A 13,183-nucleotide genomic window follows, 5' to 3' on the forward strand; every position below is an offset into this window, starting at 1 on the left:
CCTTGGGGAGACTCTGGATCTCCCAGCCATAAGCTGCTGCCCTGCAGCTCTGCCCCAGCAGGCGAGTCAGTGGCCGGCTGAGCCACCCGGTTTAGGGTTCCAGCGCCGTGCCCACAGCCCCGCTGTTGCCTTCCCACAGTGGGCAGTCTGAGAGAAACCCGCTCAGTGGGGCGGCTGTAGCTCCAGGTACCTGGTCAGTCCCCTGCCCATCTCTCGCCTAGGAAGCGCCAGGGTCTGTTGGGAGGCGTCGGCGCCATTCCCCGGTCGCGCTGCAGACAGCTCATCTCCTGTGGCTCGGTGGGTGGACCCTGCCAGGCCCCTCTCTGACCTGGATCCCCGTGTTCCCGTGAGCTGGGGAGAGATTCAAATGCTCACAGCTGGGGCTGGGGTTTCTGTTGGTGGTGCACGTTCACACGTGCCTTGGTGCGCAGAAAAACCTTCCTTTCACACCGGGACGGAGAGGTGCCGTCGTGCTCTGTGTGCAGGGCGCTCCTCCGGGAGCTTGAACTCGCTTGGTCGGCCTCTGCCACACGGCGCAGTCCTCCTGCGGCAGCTCTGGGCTGGCCAGGGGCAGGCCAGGCAGGGCTCTGTGGATTGAAGCATCAGCCGAGGGGCCAGGCGGGCCGGTGAGGGCAGTGGAATTGGACTTGCCTGGGGAACAAGCGTCCCCGGGGGCTTCCTGCTGTGCCTGGGAGGAACGCCCTGCATTAGGCTGGCCGAGGGTGCCCCTCACCCGCAGCCTGGCCCGCTTGTGTCCCTGCGTTTGCTTCCGGGCCCTTTCTTTTTATTCCTCCTGGCTCCCAAGGGGGCTGAGAGCTGGGCCTCACTGAGCTCAGGCATGCGGCCACTCGAAACAACAAGCTGTCCCCGAGCGCTGCTGGCATGCGTTGGGCGGGGGCTGGGGCTGGGGCGGGGGTTTGCTGGTGGGGCCGGCGGGGGCTGGGGCGGGGCTTTGTTGGCAGGGCCGGGGCGGGGGATTGCCAGTCGGGGGGGAGGGGCTGGGTTAGGGGCTTTGCCGGCGGAGGTGGGAGGGGGGGGAACTGTTTGCCAGCGGGGTGGGGCTGGGGTAGGGGCTTTGCCGGCTGAGGGGGGCTGGGGTAGGGGCTTTGGCGGCGGGGGGGGAACTGTTTGCCGGCGGGGTGGGGCTGGGGTAGGGGCTTTGCCGGCTGAGGGGGGCTGGGGTAGGGGCTTTGCCGGCTGAGGGAGGCTGGGGTAGGGGCTTTGCCGGCTGAGGGGGGCTGGGGTAGGGGCTTTGCCAATGGGGTGGGGGGGCTGTTTGCTGACAGGGCCGTGTCTGAGTGGTTCCGCGTGGGGACCGGCCAGTTTTCCATCGTCTCTGTCTCTGCATCTGCTCTGCAGGTTTTCGGCTGAACGCCTCCTCCTGGCCCATGTTCCTGCTGAAGACTCTGAACGGAGCAGAGATGGCTCCTCTCCGCATTTTTCACAAGGTATCGCGTGTGCAAAGGGCTCCCTGGTCAGCCCCGTGCTGTGCTCTCCGGGGGCGTCTGCTGCAGTTCGGGGCCTGCAGCCGGCTCGTGCCAAGGGGCGTGGGCTGGAGCTGGCCTCTGGGGCCCCGCGAGCTGGTTCGCTTTGGCCAGTGGGGAGCCCTGGTGAATCAGAGCTGCCTTAGTGGGCGTCAGTGAGAGCTGCCAGGGCGGTGCAGGGGGCCCTGGCGAGAAGGCTGAAGACAAGGTGAGCAGCAGGGGAGGTTTGCTGGTGACCCCAAGCCAGAGAGCTGAAGGGGGAGGAGGGAGGGACCAAAGGCAGGGTGCAGGGTGTCTGCCTGCCGGAGCCGGGAAAGGACCTGGCAGCGAGGGATGCCGGGGGGTCCCCGGGGAAGAGCAGGGAACGCTCCTGGGAGCGGCCATGCTGGCGGAGGCTGAGCAGGGGCGAGCTGTGGCCTCAGAGAAGCAGGCAGGCTGCTGAGCGGGGCGTGGAGGGCCCTCTGCGCGGGGGTGGGTGCTGTGCTGGGGGCTCAGAGCGCTGCGTTTAAACAGGAGGCCTGCAGGGGAAATCGAGGCAGACGTGCACTTGTCAGGGTAGCCGCTCTCTGTCAGCCGCTTCGTCTGGGCCTGGGGGTGCCATAAGCAGAGGCCTTGCCTGTGCTCCTGGAGGTGCACGTTTTGCACCGGGGCCGACTCCGACCCTGGGATAAGCTGGAGCCACCGAAGGGGCTGAACTGCGGCTCCACGTGGCCTGCTCTCGTGGCGGTGCAGGCAGGGATTAGCCACGCCCCCAGACAGCGGCACACACGAGCTCTCTCGAAACGAGCTTCCTGACCCCTCCCTTGCAGGAGCCGCCGTCTCCATCCCAGAACTTCTTCAAGACAGGCATGAAGCTGGAGGCAGTGGACAGGAAGAACCCACACTTCATCTGCCCGGCCACCATTGGGGAGGTGAGAGGCTCCGAGGTCCTTGTGACATTCGATGGCTGGAGAGGTGCCTTCGATTACTGGTGTCGCTATGACTCCAGGGACGTCTTTCCTGTCGGCTGGTGCTCACTGACAGGAGACAACTTGCAGCCCCCTGGGACGAAAGGTAAGGGCCACATCCCATTTCAGCTTCTTTGTGTGCAGAACACAGCGAGACCGGCCCTGCTACAGACCTGCTGTGTTCCTGGGTAACGCCCTGGCTGCCCCGGGCCTCCGCCCCCCAATATGGGAGAGATTTGCTCCCCTCCTGAGGCTGGTTTGAAACCCTTCGTGGGAGGGCAGAGTTTTCCCTTTTCCCCTCCACAGTAGATTGCCAGCGATCATTGGAACCAGGCAGTGGGGCCTAGAGAGACCCTGGCAGCAAGTGTGATGCCCCAGCTCGTCCTGGGGAGGGAAGGACCAGCTGGCCATGCGGAATGAGGTTCCTCAGCTGTCCTCCCTCCCAAGAAATCCCTCCGAACCCGTCCAGGCTCTTCGGCAATCAGCTGGCCCCTAGTGCCCCCCAGCCAAGCTGGCAGTCCAGGACTGCTGGGATGATAGCAGGGACGGTAAACGACACTGCTTACCCGTTTTACCGAGGCCATGGGGTCCCAGCCTGCTCCGACGCGTGGCGGCAAGGGCCGGGGAACTGGCAAGTCTCATGCTTAGCGCTGTGCTTCCCGATGAACCTGTTAACATCCCTGGCTAGCAGGGGCTGGAGCGACGGGAGCTGGGGAGCCAGGACCAGCCTTGCTGGCAGGACTCTTCTCCCTGTGGGAGGGGTGAGGCGGGGGGGCATCCTGTCCTGCGCCTGCGCCTGCTGTTCGTGGAGCACTGCTTTGCTGTCACCACGGGACTGGAAAGGCAGGTTGTGCTGAGACGAGAAGCGGGGTCTGCTCCTCCCCTCCCCTCTCCCTGCCTTATCTGCTGGGTTCCCTGGCCTGGAGGGGCAAAGCCACGTGGGGCTGCTGAGGGACTGAACGACGGAAGGGCTGCCACTTCCCCGCCATGGCCGCTGGGCAGTAACATGCAAACCTGGCGCACACGGCAGCAGGTAAATCAGTAGCTTGTTCCTCTAGCGCCACCCTCCCCATCGCCCGTGACCTTTGAGGTCAGGGTCTGGTTCTGCTGGAGCCCTTCCCTGTTTTAGTGCCGCCCAGTTCGGCCGGCGCCTCCGCTGCCAGACGTGAGCTCCCTGTGGCTTAGCAAGATGATCCGGGTGACGGAAGCTGAAAGGCATTCCTTGCCTGCCCCAGGATAGCTAACGGTCGCGCTCCCAGCCTCCCCCTCCCTGCGCTGTCATCTGCAAGCAGGGCGCAGGCTGCCCCCCCGGAGGTGCTCGTTAGCCAGTGTGATTTACCCGGAGCTGCGCCCCAGGCTGGTCCTAGCTCTTCTCTGGGCCGTGCAAAGGGCCTTGCAGGGCAGTGGAAGGTTTCAGTGCAGCGGGCACCGATTCTCCTGCTCGTCCGCTGCGCCTGGGCTGGGGGGAGTTGGAGGAGTATCTGCAAACGATCCATGTGCCGGGGGCAGGACTGCATCCCTGGGAAGCATTTGCCCACCTCAGGTTGTAAGTAGCTGCGACAGGCTTTCCCTCGCCCACTGGCCTCGGTCGCACGGCAGGGCTCTCCTGCCAGTGGGCTGTGCGGACGTGCTCGCACCGTCCTGCCTCACTCCTGGCAGTTGGGAGGAGCTGGAGCTGGAGCTGGAGCTGGCAGCATTTCCCCAGGAAAGTTCAGCTCAGATTCTTCTTGTCACAAGATTTGCCCCCCCCCACCCCCACGTACTTCCCCAACTCTGCACTTCTGCCTGAGGCGTCTTCCGTCCCGCCCCCGGCTGGTGGATCCTCGCCGCCGCAGAGGGCTCCCTCCCAGCCCAGGGGAGCTGCGGGAGAGACTCCAGGCAGACAGTGAGTGTTTCAGCAGGCCCAGCCAACGGGAGGGTCAGCGCTGTCCCGGAAAACCATCTGGGCTTGCGGTGAACGATCGGCCGCACTGAGCTCCCAGCCAGAGAGCTAATGCGCTGCGGGGAGGCAGGAGTGCAGCGGTTCTTTTCTCTCCTCTCGGGGTGGGGCGGGACCCCTGGGCCCAGTTCTGGCCTCCCCGGTCCCAGAGGGTGTTTTGCGGAGGTTCCAAGAAGGATTAAAGATTCGAAAACCTGCTTGTAGCCATAGACCGAAGCCCTTTCTGTTTAGCTCGACAAAGAGAAGATTAAGGAGCAACTTGATCAGTCTCCGAGTGTCACAGAACCACGGGGCTTAGCGGGGCCCACCAGGGCCGTCCAGTCTAACCTGCCGAGACGCAGGGTTTGCCAGGCCCGAGCCAGCCGCGCCAGGCGGCTCCAGCCTCCCCAGCTCTCCCGGCATCATGCCAGGGTCCCACGGCTCTGACAGGCGAGTCCATTGAAATCTGCTGTGCGGCAGTGTGAAGCTGCCGGCTCGCGTCCTGCCCGCTGCGCCGGAGAGAACTGTTCTCCCGCCCGCAGGCAGCCAGTCCAGTCCTTGAAGGCTGGCCCCCTGGCCACCATGGCCCCCCCTCGTCTGTCTTCCAACCCCCCCCCGCTCCTTGAGCCCCTGCGCCCGTGGCTGCAGCCCTCCCCTCTGAGCACCTTTGCCACTCGCCTCCGGCTCCTTTCCAGTGTCCCTGCGCCAGTGACCAGGCCTGGGCACCTTCCTCCCGCGGAGGCCTAACTAGCGCTGGAGCCTCTGCTAATGCATTTGCTCGAGGTGAGTCTCCCAGAGTCTTCGGAGCAGAGCTGCTGCCATGCTCCCTGCCCCCCGGGCTGTACTTGGGCACGTGGTAATTCCTCCCTGTCGCCCCTGGCGTTTGTCTGTTAAATTCCATTGTATTGGCGATTGCCCCGTTCTCCTCTTGGTCAGGATGCCTCTGAGTCTTAGCTGCATCCTGCTGCGTGAAACCCCTTGGTTTTGTGCAGCTTTAGCCAGTGCAGATTTGATCTGTGTGCTCTATCTGTGCATGACACGAGATCCAGGACACAGCCCCATGGGACCCACCATGAGCCCTGCTCTCCGCTGTAGCATAGAAAGTGGTAACGTTATCCAGGGGTTAGAAATTAGAATCATAGAACCATAGAGCTGGAAGAGACCTCAGGAGTCATCAAGTCCAGCCCCCTGCCCAAGGCAGGACCAATCCCAACTAAATCGACCCGGCCAGGGCTTTGTCAAACCAAGATTTAAACACCTCTAGGGATGGAGACTCCACTACTTCCCTAGGTAACCCATTCCAGTGCTTCACCACCCTCCTAGTGAAATACTTTTTCCTAATATCCAATCTGGACCTCTCCCACCACAACTTGAGACCATTGTTGCTTGTTCTGCCATCCATCACTACTGAGAACAGCCTCTCTCCAGCCTGTTTGGAACCTCCCTTCAGGAAGTTGAAGGCTGCTATCAAATCCCCCCTCACTCTCTGCAGACTAAACAGACCCAAATCCCTCAGCCTCTCCTCATAGGTCATGTGCTCCAGCCCCCTAATCATTTTGGTTGCCCTCGCTGGATCCTCTCCAATGCGTCCGCATCCTTTTTGTAGTGGGGGGCCCAGAACTGGACACAGTACTCCAGATGTGGCCTCACCAGAGCCAAATAAAGGGGAATAATGACATCTCTGGATCTGCTGGCAATGCTCCTTCTAATGCATCCTAATATGCCATTAGCCTTCTTGGCTACAAGGGCCCCTGTTGACTCATATCCAGCTTCTCATCCACTGTAATCCCCAGGTCCTTTTCTGCAGAACTGCTACTTAGCCAGTTGAGCCCCAGCCTGTAACAATTCTTGGGATTCTTCCCTCCCAAGTGCAGGACTCTCCACTTGTCCTTGCTGAACCTCATCAGATTTCCTGTGGCTCAATCCTCGAATCTGTCCAGGTCACTCTGGACTCTCTCCCTGCCCTCCAGCGTATCTACCCTCCCCCCAGCTGGACCGATTGAGATAGGAAATGAGCTGTGTGTTCTGTCAGTGTTTAGCGACTGGAGCAGCTGACCAAGGCTCGTGGAGGATTCTCCATCCCTGGCGATTTTGGAATCAGGATGGGAAGTTATTTAAAAGCTCTGCTCTAGGAATGGCCGTGGGGCAGGGCTCTGTGCTGTCCAGGTCGGACGGGCAGACGGACCCTTCTGGCTTTGGAATCTGAGCCTGCCTGGAGCCTTCCGCTGGTGCAGTGAGCTCGGGCTGCAGGCAGGCAGCATTCCCAGGAGCTCCGCCTGTTGCCCCTTGTCTGTTCCGAGGCAGCCAGGAGGGGGGAAGGGGAGGTTGCCCGTGGGCCGCATCCCCAGCCTGTTTGTGTCAGTGGAGCCTCGGCCAGCCGTGCGGAGGGCGAGCGGCCGGAGGAGGGAGGAAGCCCTGCTCTCCGCTCTGCGCGATGACCGAGCGGGGAGCCTCCCTCGCAGCCCAGCCCACCCTTACCTCCGTATCGCAGACGCGTCTCGTGGGACGCCTGCCAGAGCCCGTTCTCCCGGGGCCCCTCCCTCTGGACTTGCTGCTGCGTGTTCTCCTCACGCCGGGCTATTGGGGGAAGGGGCAGTTTCTCTTTCAGATCCACTGGACAGCGTCCCAGTGGAACGCGCGGGGAACAGGTAGGGCAGGGGGGTTGCAGCTCTGCCCCCCAGGGCATGCTGCTGTGTGAAGGGACAGGCAGCAGACTTACGCGCTTCCCCGTGCAAGCAGCGCTGCAGGTACCAGTGGGCAATACTTGCTTTGCATCGGCCACGGGGGGCATCCTGGGGAGCCCCTGGGTTCTGCTTGGCAGAGCTCTCTGCAGGCTGCTCAGCCAGGCACGCTGGAGATGTCTCCGCACGCTGGGTTACTGCGCTTCACAGGGTGCTCACCCGAGCCAGGCGTCCTGCTCTGTGGGCTCGGTGTCTCCGTAGGACCAGCCTCGGGATGATTCACTAGTACGCGGACTCTCCTGAGATTGACGGTTCCTGTAACTTGTGCCCTGTAGCGAGGGGGCATGTGCCTGCGAGGGCAGGTTAGATTCACGCGCCGTCTCCAGTCGTCTGTGGGTGCCGTGCAACTAACGTGGGATGGGCCGCCCGTTCTTCGGAGCCGTGCGATGGGTGTCATCGTGCAGGCCGTTCGCCTGCTTTGTCGGGAAAGTGGCGTGGCTTGGATCCACGCTTTACAACGTTCTGACCCTTTGGAAGAGCACTAGGACCTCAGTTGTCAGTGAGCGAGTCAGCAGGATGGGGCAGCAAACCTCATACTGATCAGAAGAGGCTGGCAGGCTTTCCCATTGCGGCAGGAAGCCAGAACTCAAGACTGATCGGCGCTTCCCCTTGCTCCCTGGGCTGTGGCAGAGGAAGAGGCTGTGTGTCTAGCCCCTGACAGAGGGGCGCGAGAATCCAGAGGCGGCGTGGCAGGCGGGGAAGAAGAGTTCTGCACACGAGGCCAGTTCTAGTCCTAGTTGGTGAGGAGATGCCCAGGGAGCGCCGCACTGAGACAGCCGGAGGAGAGGGTGTGCTCGGGCTAGCCTGCCCCACATCCCCGCTCGGGGAGGTCAGCGAGGAAGCCATGCAGGTTCTGGGCTTTGTTGGATTCCTCAGGCCGTGTGCGGCTGCAGTTTCATTTGGTTACCTGGCAGCGGGCGCTGAGGCGATCTCCCGAGTGGGAGTGACTCAGTCGCCCACAGAAGAGGCCGCCGAAGACGAGCTGTGATTCTGCAGCAGTTCTCAGATGCTTGGGCGCAAACGCAGTGACCCTTGCTGGTGGCCAGTGAGTCCGTGGGTGGGAGAGGATCCAGGGAAGCCTTTTCTCTCTTTCTGCCCCCAGAGTGCCGTGTGGAGGGGAGAGCTGCCATGCTAACTCGCTTTGGGACAGCTCAGCAAGGGAGCAGGGCTTTGAATTTGACACGCGGGTGCTCGAGGGCCGGGAGCACTGAGCGTGCGGCACACCCGTGCTCGTTGGTTAGCCACGTTGGCGAGTGTTGGGAAAAGCAGGGGCCCATGCAGCAGCTCCCTAGAGCTCTCAGGGCTGCCATGGCTCATGTGGCTCAGAGCAAGAGGGCCTTTCTCCCACTGTGACCGGCCCTGGGCGCCTCTCTCTCAGCCTGTCCGGCCACCTGGAAGGCAGCTCGCACTCAGCGCCTCCTCGCCAGGCCTTGTCACTAGTGCATCAGCCCCTGGGCTAGCCCCAAAGCAGCATTCAGCTCGGTCACCGTCCTGAGGCAAGGACGGAGCCAAGGGAGGAAGCTCTGACAATCACAGTCACAGGAGTCCTAGCGGAGCCTGGAGAGCGCTCAGGACCGCCTGGCTCCCAGCCCTGTGCTCTGAGCGTTGGGTCACATCTCCTGCTCTCCAATGCCAGGTGGGTTAGAGCGATGTTGATGAGACCTATGAAAATGCGTTGGGGGGGGGTTGTATCCAGTGGTCCCTGTAAGTGGAGCACATGGGTGGCAACCCAGCTGATTAGCAGAGCACCCACAACCGGCAGCAGTAGTGCACATCTGCATACGCCTTGCTGCACATGTCAAAATGTATTCTGCACACAGATGGAAAAAATTAGAACATTTGTGCCTAACCTTTCTAGAGTGGCCAAGCAGCAGTGGAGCGGATGTCCCCTGTGCACCGTAGCAGGGTGGCTGATGAGGAGGCAATGAAAGCGTTAACTTTGGGGCAGCCTCTGAGCTGGAGGCCATTCTGAGCTTTCTCCAGTGAGCTGGAAATCTGAGGAGTGGAGTTTCTGCCTTGGCCCAAGCCCAGCTGGAGCTGGAGAGAGCTAATAAGGACACATCCTCTTGGTTCGTGGGCCCAGGCCGAGGGAAGTTATAGGGGGTGCAACAGAGACCCTGGTGCTCCAATCAGATAAACAGCAGGCGCTTGCCCTGACGCATTTTGTTCCTGTCTGCTGTTTGCTGCCAGTGCTTTGCTCCCTCTGCCGGGCTGGCTGGGTGGGCCGGTCTCTCTGCTCCGCTCCCTCTGCCGGGCTGGCTGGGTGGGCCGGTCTCTCTGCTCTGCTTCCTCTGCCGGGCTGGCTGGGTGGGCCGGTCTCTCTGCTCTGCTCCCTCTGCTGGGCTGGCTGGGTTGGCCGGTCTCTCTGCTCTGCTCCCTCTGCCGGGCTGGCTGGGTGGGCCGGTCTCTCTGCTCTGCTCCCTCTGTCGGGCTGGCTGGGTTGGCCGGTCTCTCTGCTCTGCTCCCTCTGCTGGGCTGGCTGGGTTGGCCGGTCTCTCTGCTCTGCTCCCTCTGCCGGGCTGGCTGGGTGGGCCGGTCTCTCTGCTCCGCTCCCTCTGCCGGGCTGGCTGGGTGGGCCGGTCTCTCTGCTCTGCTCCCTCTGCCGGGCTGGCTGGGTGCGCCGGTCTCTCTGCTCCGCTCCCTCTGCCGGGCAGGCTGGGTGCGCCGGTCTCTCTGCTCCGCTCCCTCTGCCGGGCAGGCTGGGTGGGCCGGTCTCTCTGCTCCGCTCCCTCTGCCGGGCAGGCTGGGTGCGCCGGTCTCTCTGCTCCGCTCCCTCTGCCGGGCGGGCTGGGTTGGCCGGTCTCTCTGCTCTGCTCCCTCTGCCGGGCGGGCTGGGTTGGCTGGTCTCTCTGCTCCGCTCCCTCTGCCGGGCGGGCTGGGTTGGCTAGTCTCTCTGCTCTGCTCCCTCTGTCGGGCTGGCTGGGTGGGCCGGTCTCTCTGCTCCGCTCCCTCTGTCGGGCGGGCTGGGTGGGCCGGTCTCTCTGCTCCGCTCCCTCTGCCGGGCTGGCTGGGTTGGCCGGTCTCTCTGCTCTGCTCCCTCTGTCGGGCTGGCTGGGTGGGCCGGTCTCTCTGCTCCGCTCCCTCTGTCGGGCGGGCTGGGTGGGCCGGTCTCTCTGCTCTGCTCCCTCTGTCGGGCTGGCTGGGTGGGCCGGTCTCTCTGCTCTGCTCCCTCTGTCGGGCTGGCTGGGTGGGCCGGTCTCTCTGCTCTGCTCCTTCTGTCGAGCCGGCTGGGTTGGCCGGTCTCTCTGCTCCGCTCCTTCTGTCGGGTTGGCTGGGTGTGCCGGTCTCTCTGCTCCGCTCCCTCTGCCGGGCTGGCTGGGTGGGCTGGTCTCTCTGCTCCGCTCCTTCTGTCGGGCTGGCTGGGTGGGCCGGTCTCTCTGCTCCGCTCCTTCTGTCAGGCTGGCTGGGTGTGCCGGTCTCTCTGCTCCGCTCCCTCTGCCGGGCTGGCTGGGTGGGGCGGTCTCTCTGCTCCGCTCCTTCTGTCGGGCTGGCTGGGTGGGGCGGTCTCTCTGCTCCGCTCCTTCTGTCGGGCTGGCTGGGTGTGCCGGTCTCTCTGCTCCGCTCCCTCTGTCGGGTTGGCTGGGTGTGCCGGTCTCTCTGCTCCGCTCCCTCTGTCGGGCGGGCTGGGTGTGCCGGTCTCTCTGCTCCGCTCCTTCTGTCGGGTTGGCTGGGTGCACCGGTCTCTCTGCTCCGCTCCCTCTGCCGGGCTGGCTGGGTGCGCCGGTCTCTCTGCTCCGCTCCTTCTGTCGGGTTGGCTGGGTGCACCGGTCTGTCTGCTCCGCTCCCTCTGCCGGGCTGGCTGGGTGTGCCGGTCTCTCTGCTCCGCTCCTTCTGTCGGGTTGGCTGGGTGCACCGGTCTCTCTGCTCCGCTCCCTCTGTCGGGCTGGCTGGGTGCGCTGGTCTCTCTGCTCCGCTCCCTCTGTCAGGCTGGCTGGGTTGGCCGGTCTCTCTGCTCCGCTCCTTCTGTCAGGCTGGCTGGGTTGGCCGGTCTCTCTGCTCCGCTCCTTCTGTCAGGCTGGCTGGGTTGGCCGGTCTCTCTGCTCCGCTCCTTCTGTTGAGCCGGCTGGGTGCGCCGGTCTCTCTGCTCCGCTCCTTCTGTCAGGCTGGCTGGGTGCTCCGGTCTCTCTGCTCCGCTCCTTCTGTTGAGCCGGCTGGGTGCGCCGGTCTCTCTGCTCCGCTCCCTCTGTCGGGCTGGCTGGGTGCTCCGGTCTCTCTGCTCCGCTCCTTCTGTCAGGCTGGCTGGGTGCACCGGTCTCTCTGCTCCGCTCCCTCTGTCGGGCTGGCTGGGTGCGCCGGTCTCTCTGCTCCGCTCCTTCTGTCGAGCCGGCTGGGTGCGCCAGTCTCTCTGCTCCGCTCCTTCTGTCAGGCTGGCTGGGTGCTCCGGTCTCTCTGCTCCGCTTCTTCTGTCGAGCCGGCTGGGTGCGCCGGTCTCTCTGCTCCGCTCCTTCTGTCAGGCTGGCTGGGTGCGCCGGTCTCTCTGCTCCGCTCCCTCTGTCGGGCTGGCTGGGTGGGCCGGTCTCTCTGCTCCGCTCCTTCTGTTGAGCCGGCTGGGTGGGCCGGTCTCTCTGCTCTGCTCCTTCTGTCGGGCTGGCTGGGTGGGCCGGTCTCTCTGCTCCGCTCCTTCTGTTGAGCCGGCTGGGTGGGCCGGTCTCTCTGCTCTGCTCCCCCTGTCGGGCTGGCTGGGTGCTCCGGTCTCTCTGCTCTGCTCCCTCTGCCGGGCTGGCTGGGTGCGCCGGTCTCTCTGCTCTGCTCCCCCTGTCGGGCTGGCTGGGTGCTCCGGTCTCTCTGCTCTGCTCCCCCTGTCGGGCTGGCTGGGTGCTCCGGTCTCTCTGCTCCGCTCCTTCTGTCGGGCTGGCTGGGTGGGCTGGTCTCACTCTGCTTACAAGGCAAACAAAAGTGAATCGCTTTCTGAAGTGGCCCTGGGGATGGTTTAAGTGGTGCTCTCGTACAGTCCTGAACTTGCAGCTCTTTCCTTTCGCAGTCGCTTGTCGTTCCCGCTGGCGTGTGCTGCACGGCCCTGGTGGCATTGGCCTGGCCAGCCGGCAGCGAATGCTTCCAGAGGGAACAGAAAGCCAGGAAACACTGAACCCTTCCCAGAGCGTTCACAAGGCTCCCCACGCCCTGCTCCTTTTGCTGCTGCAGTTGTGCAGTTGGTTCCTTAACTGCCTGGTGGCTTCGTGCGGGCAGAGGTGGTGATCAGACTCCAAGGACTGGAATTTCCTCCCAGCACCAAAGGTTATTAGTGACTTTTCTTTGTGCTCTTCTCTAGCGTTGCTCAGTTTCTTTTCCTCCTTTTGAGGTTAGGGAGGGTAGGAGGTGGGGGCTGGTGTGTAAGCGGAGGCAGATGAAGATTTGCTATTGAAATAAGCTCTTGTGCTTCAGTGCTTGATAGAGCGAGAAGAGAAAATCAGTCTTGTGATTGTGGGGTTTGCAAGTGAAATGGAGTGTGGTCAGGCTCCGAAGCGAGGTAGCTGGCAGCCCTCCAGGCCCGGGGAGCTGACCAGGGAAGGTCGACAGGGCTGCCATGCCTTTCTGTGTGGAGCCGGCTGCTCACTGCTGGGATTCCCGGGTTGGCCTGCGCACAGAGAACCGTGTGCCAGCAGCAAGAGGAACAGGAACCTTCTGCAGCGACGTCTCTCCGATCAGCAGCGTTTGCACTGTACGTATTGCCAGAGGCCTAAATGCTGCTGACTTGGGGCTTATTGTTGGAAACTGACCAGCCAGACTCTGAAACCATCGGGAGCCCGAGATCCCAGCACAGCACGAATCCCGTCTGCTCGGGAAGGCCCCGGGCATGGCAGCTTCTCACTCCCAGCTCCCTTTGAGTTCTTGCTTGAGGAAGGGGTCTGATCAATGCAGAGTTCAGGGGGTGAGCTAAGGAGCACAAAGAAATGAGCTTCCATAGAGACCCAGGCTCCAGGGGCAAAGAGGGTCTAAAAGCCAACTCTGGAAGAATTGGGGAGCTCTGAGGTAGGGATGTTAAAGGCGGGTAATAGGGTAACTGTGACGGCTGAATATTTCAGCGCTTGCACGGTTACACACACCCGCAGCATGAGGTGGCAGCCAGCTCCCTGGGAGCCGGTGTGCACAGAG

At 63.1% G+C, this 13,183-nt stretch overlaps 1 protein-coding gene across 7 annotated transcripts in view; it reads left to right on the forward strand.

Moving 5' to 3' along the window:
* The window catches only part of SCMH1 (Scm polycomb group protein homolog 1), a 128,640-nt gene that overhangs the window by 63,078 nt on the left and 52,379 nt on the right, over nt 1-13,183 (forward strand). For all 7 annotated transcript variants that reach the window (XR_012897576.1, XM_075908619.1, XM_075908621.1 and 4 more), the window contains 2 exons: nt 1,360-1,448; nt 2,294-2,537. Coding sequence is in view for 6 of the 7 variants with exons in the window: in XM_075908619.1 (XP_075764734.1) it covers nt 1,360-1,448; nt 2,294-2,537 (333 nt within the window). In the remaining variant the exon portion in view is untranslated. The remainder of the gene's footprint in view (nt 1-1,359; nt 1,449-2,293; nt 2,538-13,183) is intronic.

This window comes from Pelodiscus sinensis, chromosome 25 (genome assembly GCF_049634645.1).
Source record: "Pelodiscus sinensis isolate JC-2024 chromosome 25, ASM4963464v1, whole genome shotgun sequence".
Taxonomy (NCBI): Eukaryota; Metazoa; Chordata; order Testudines; family Trionychidae; genus Pelodiscus; species Pelodiscus sinensis.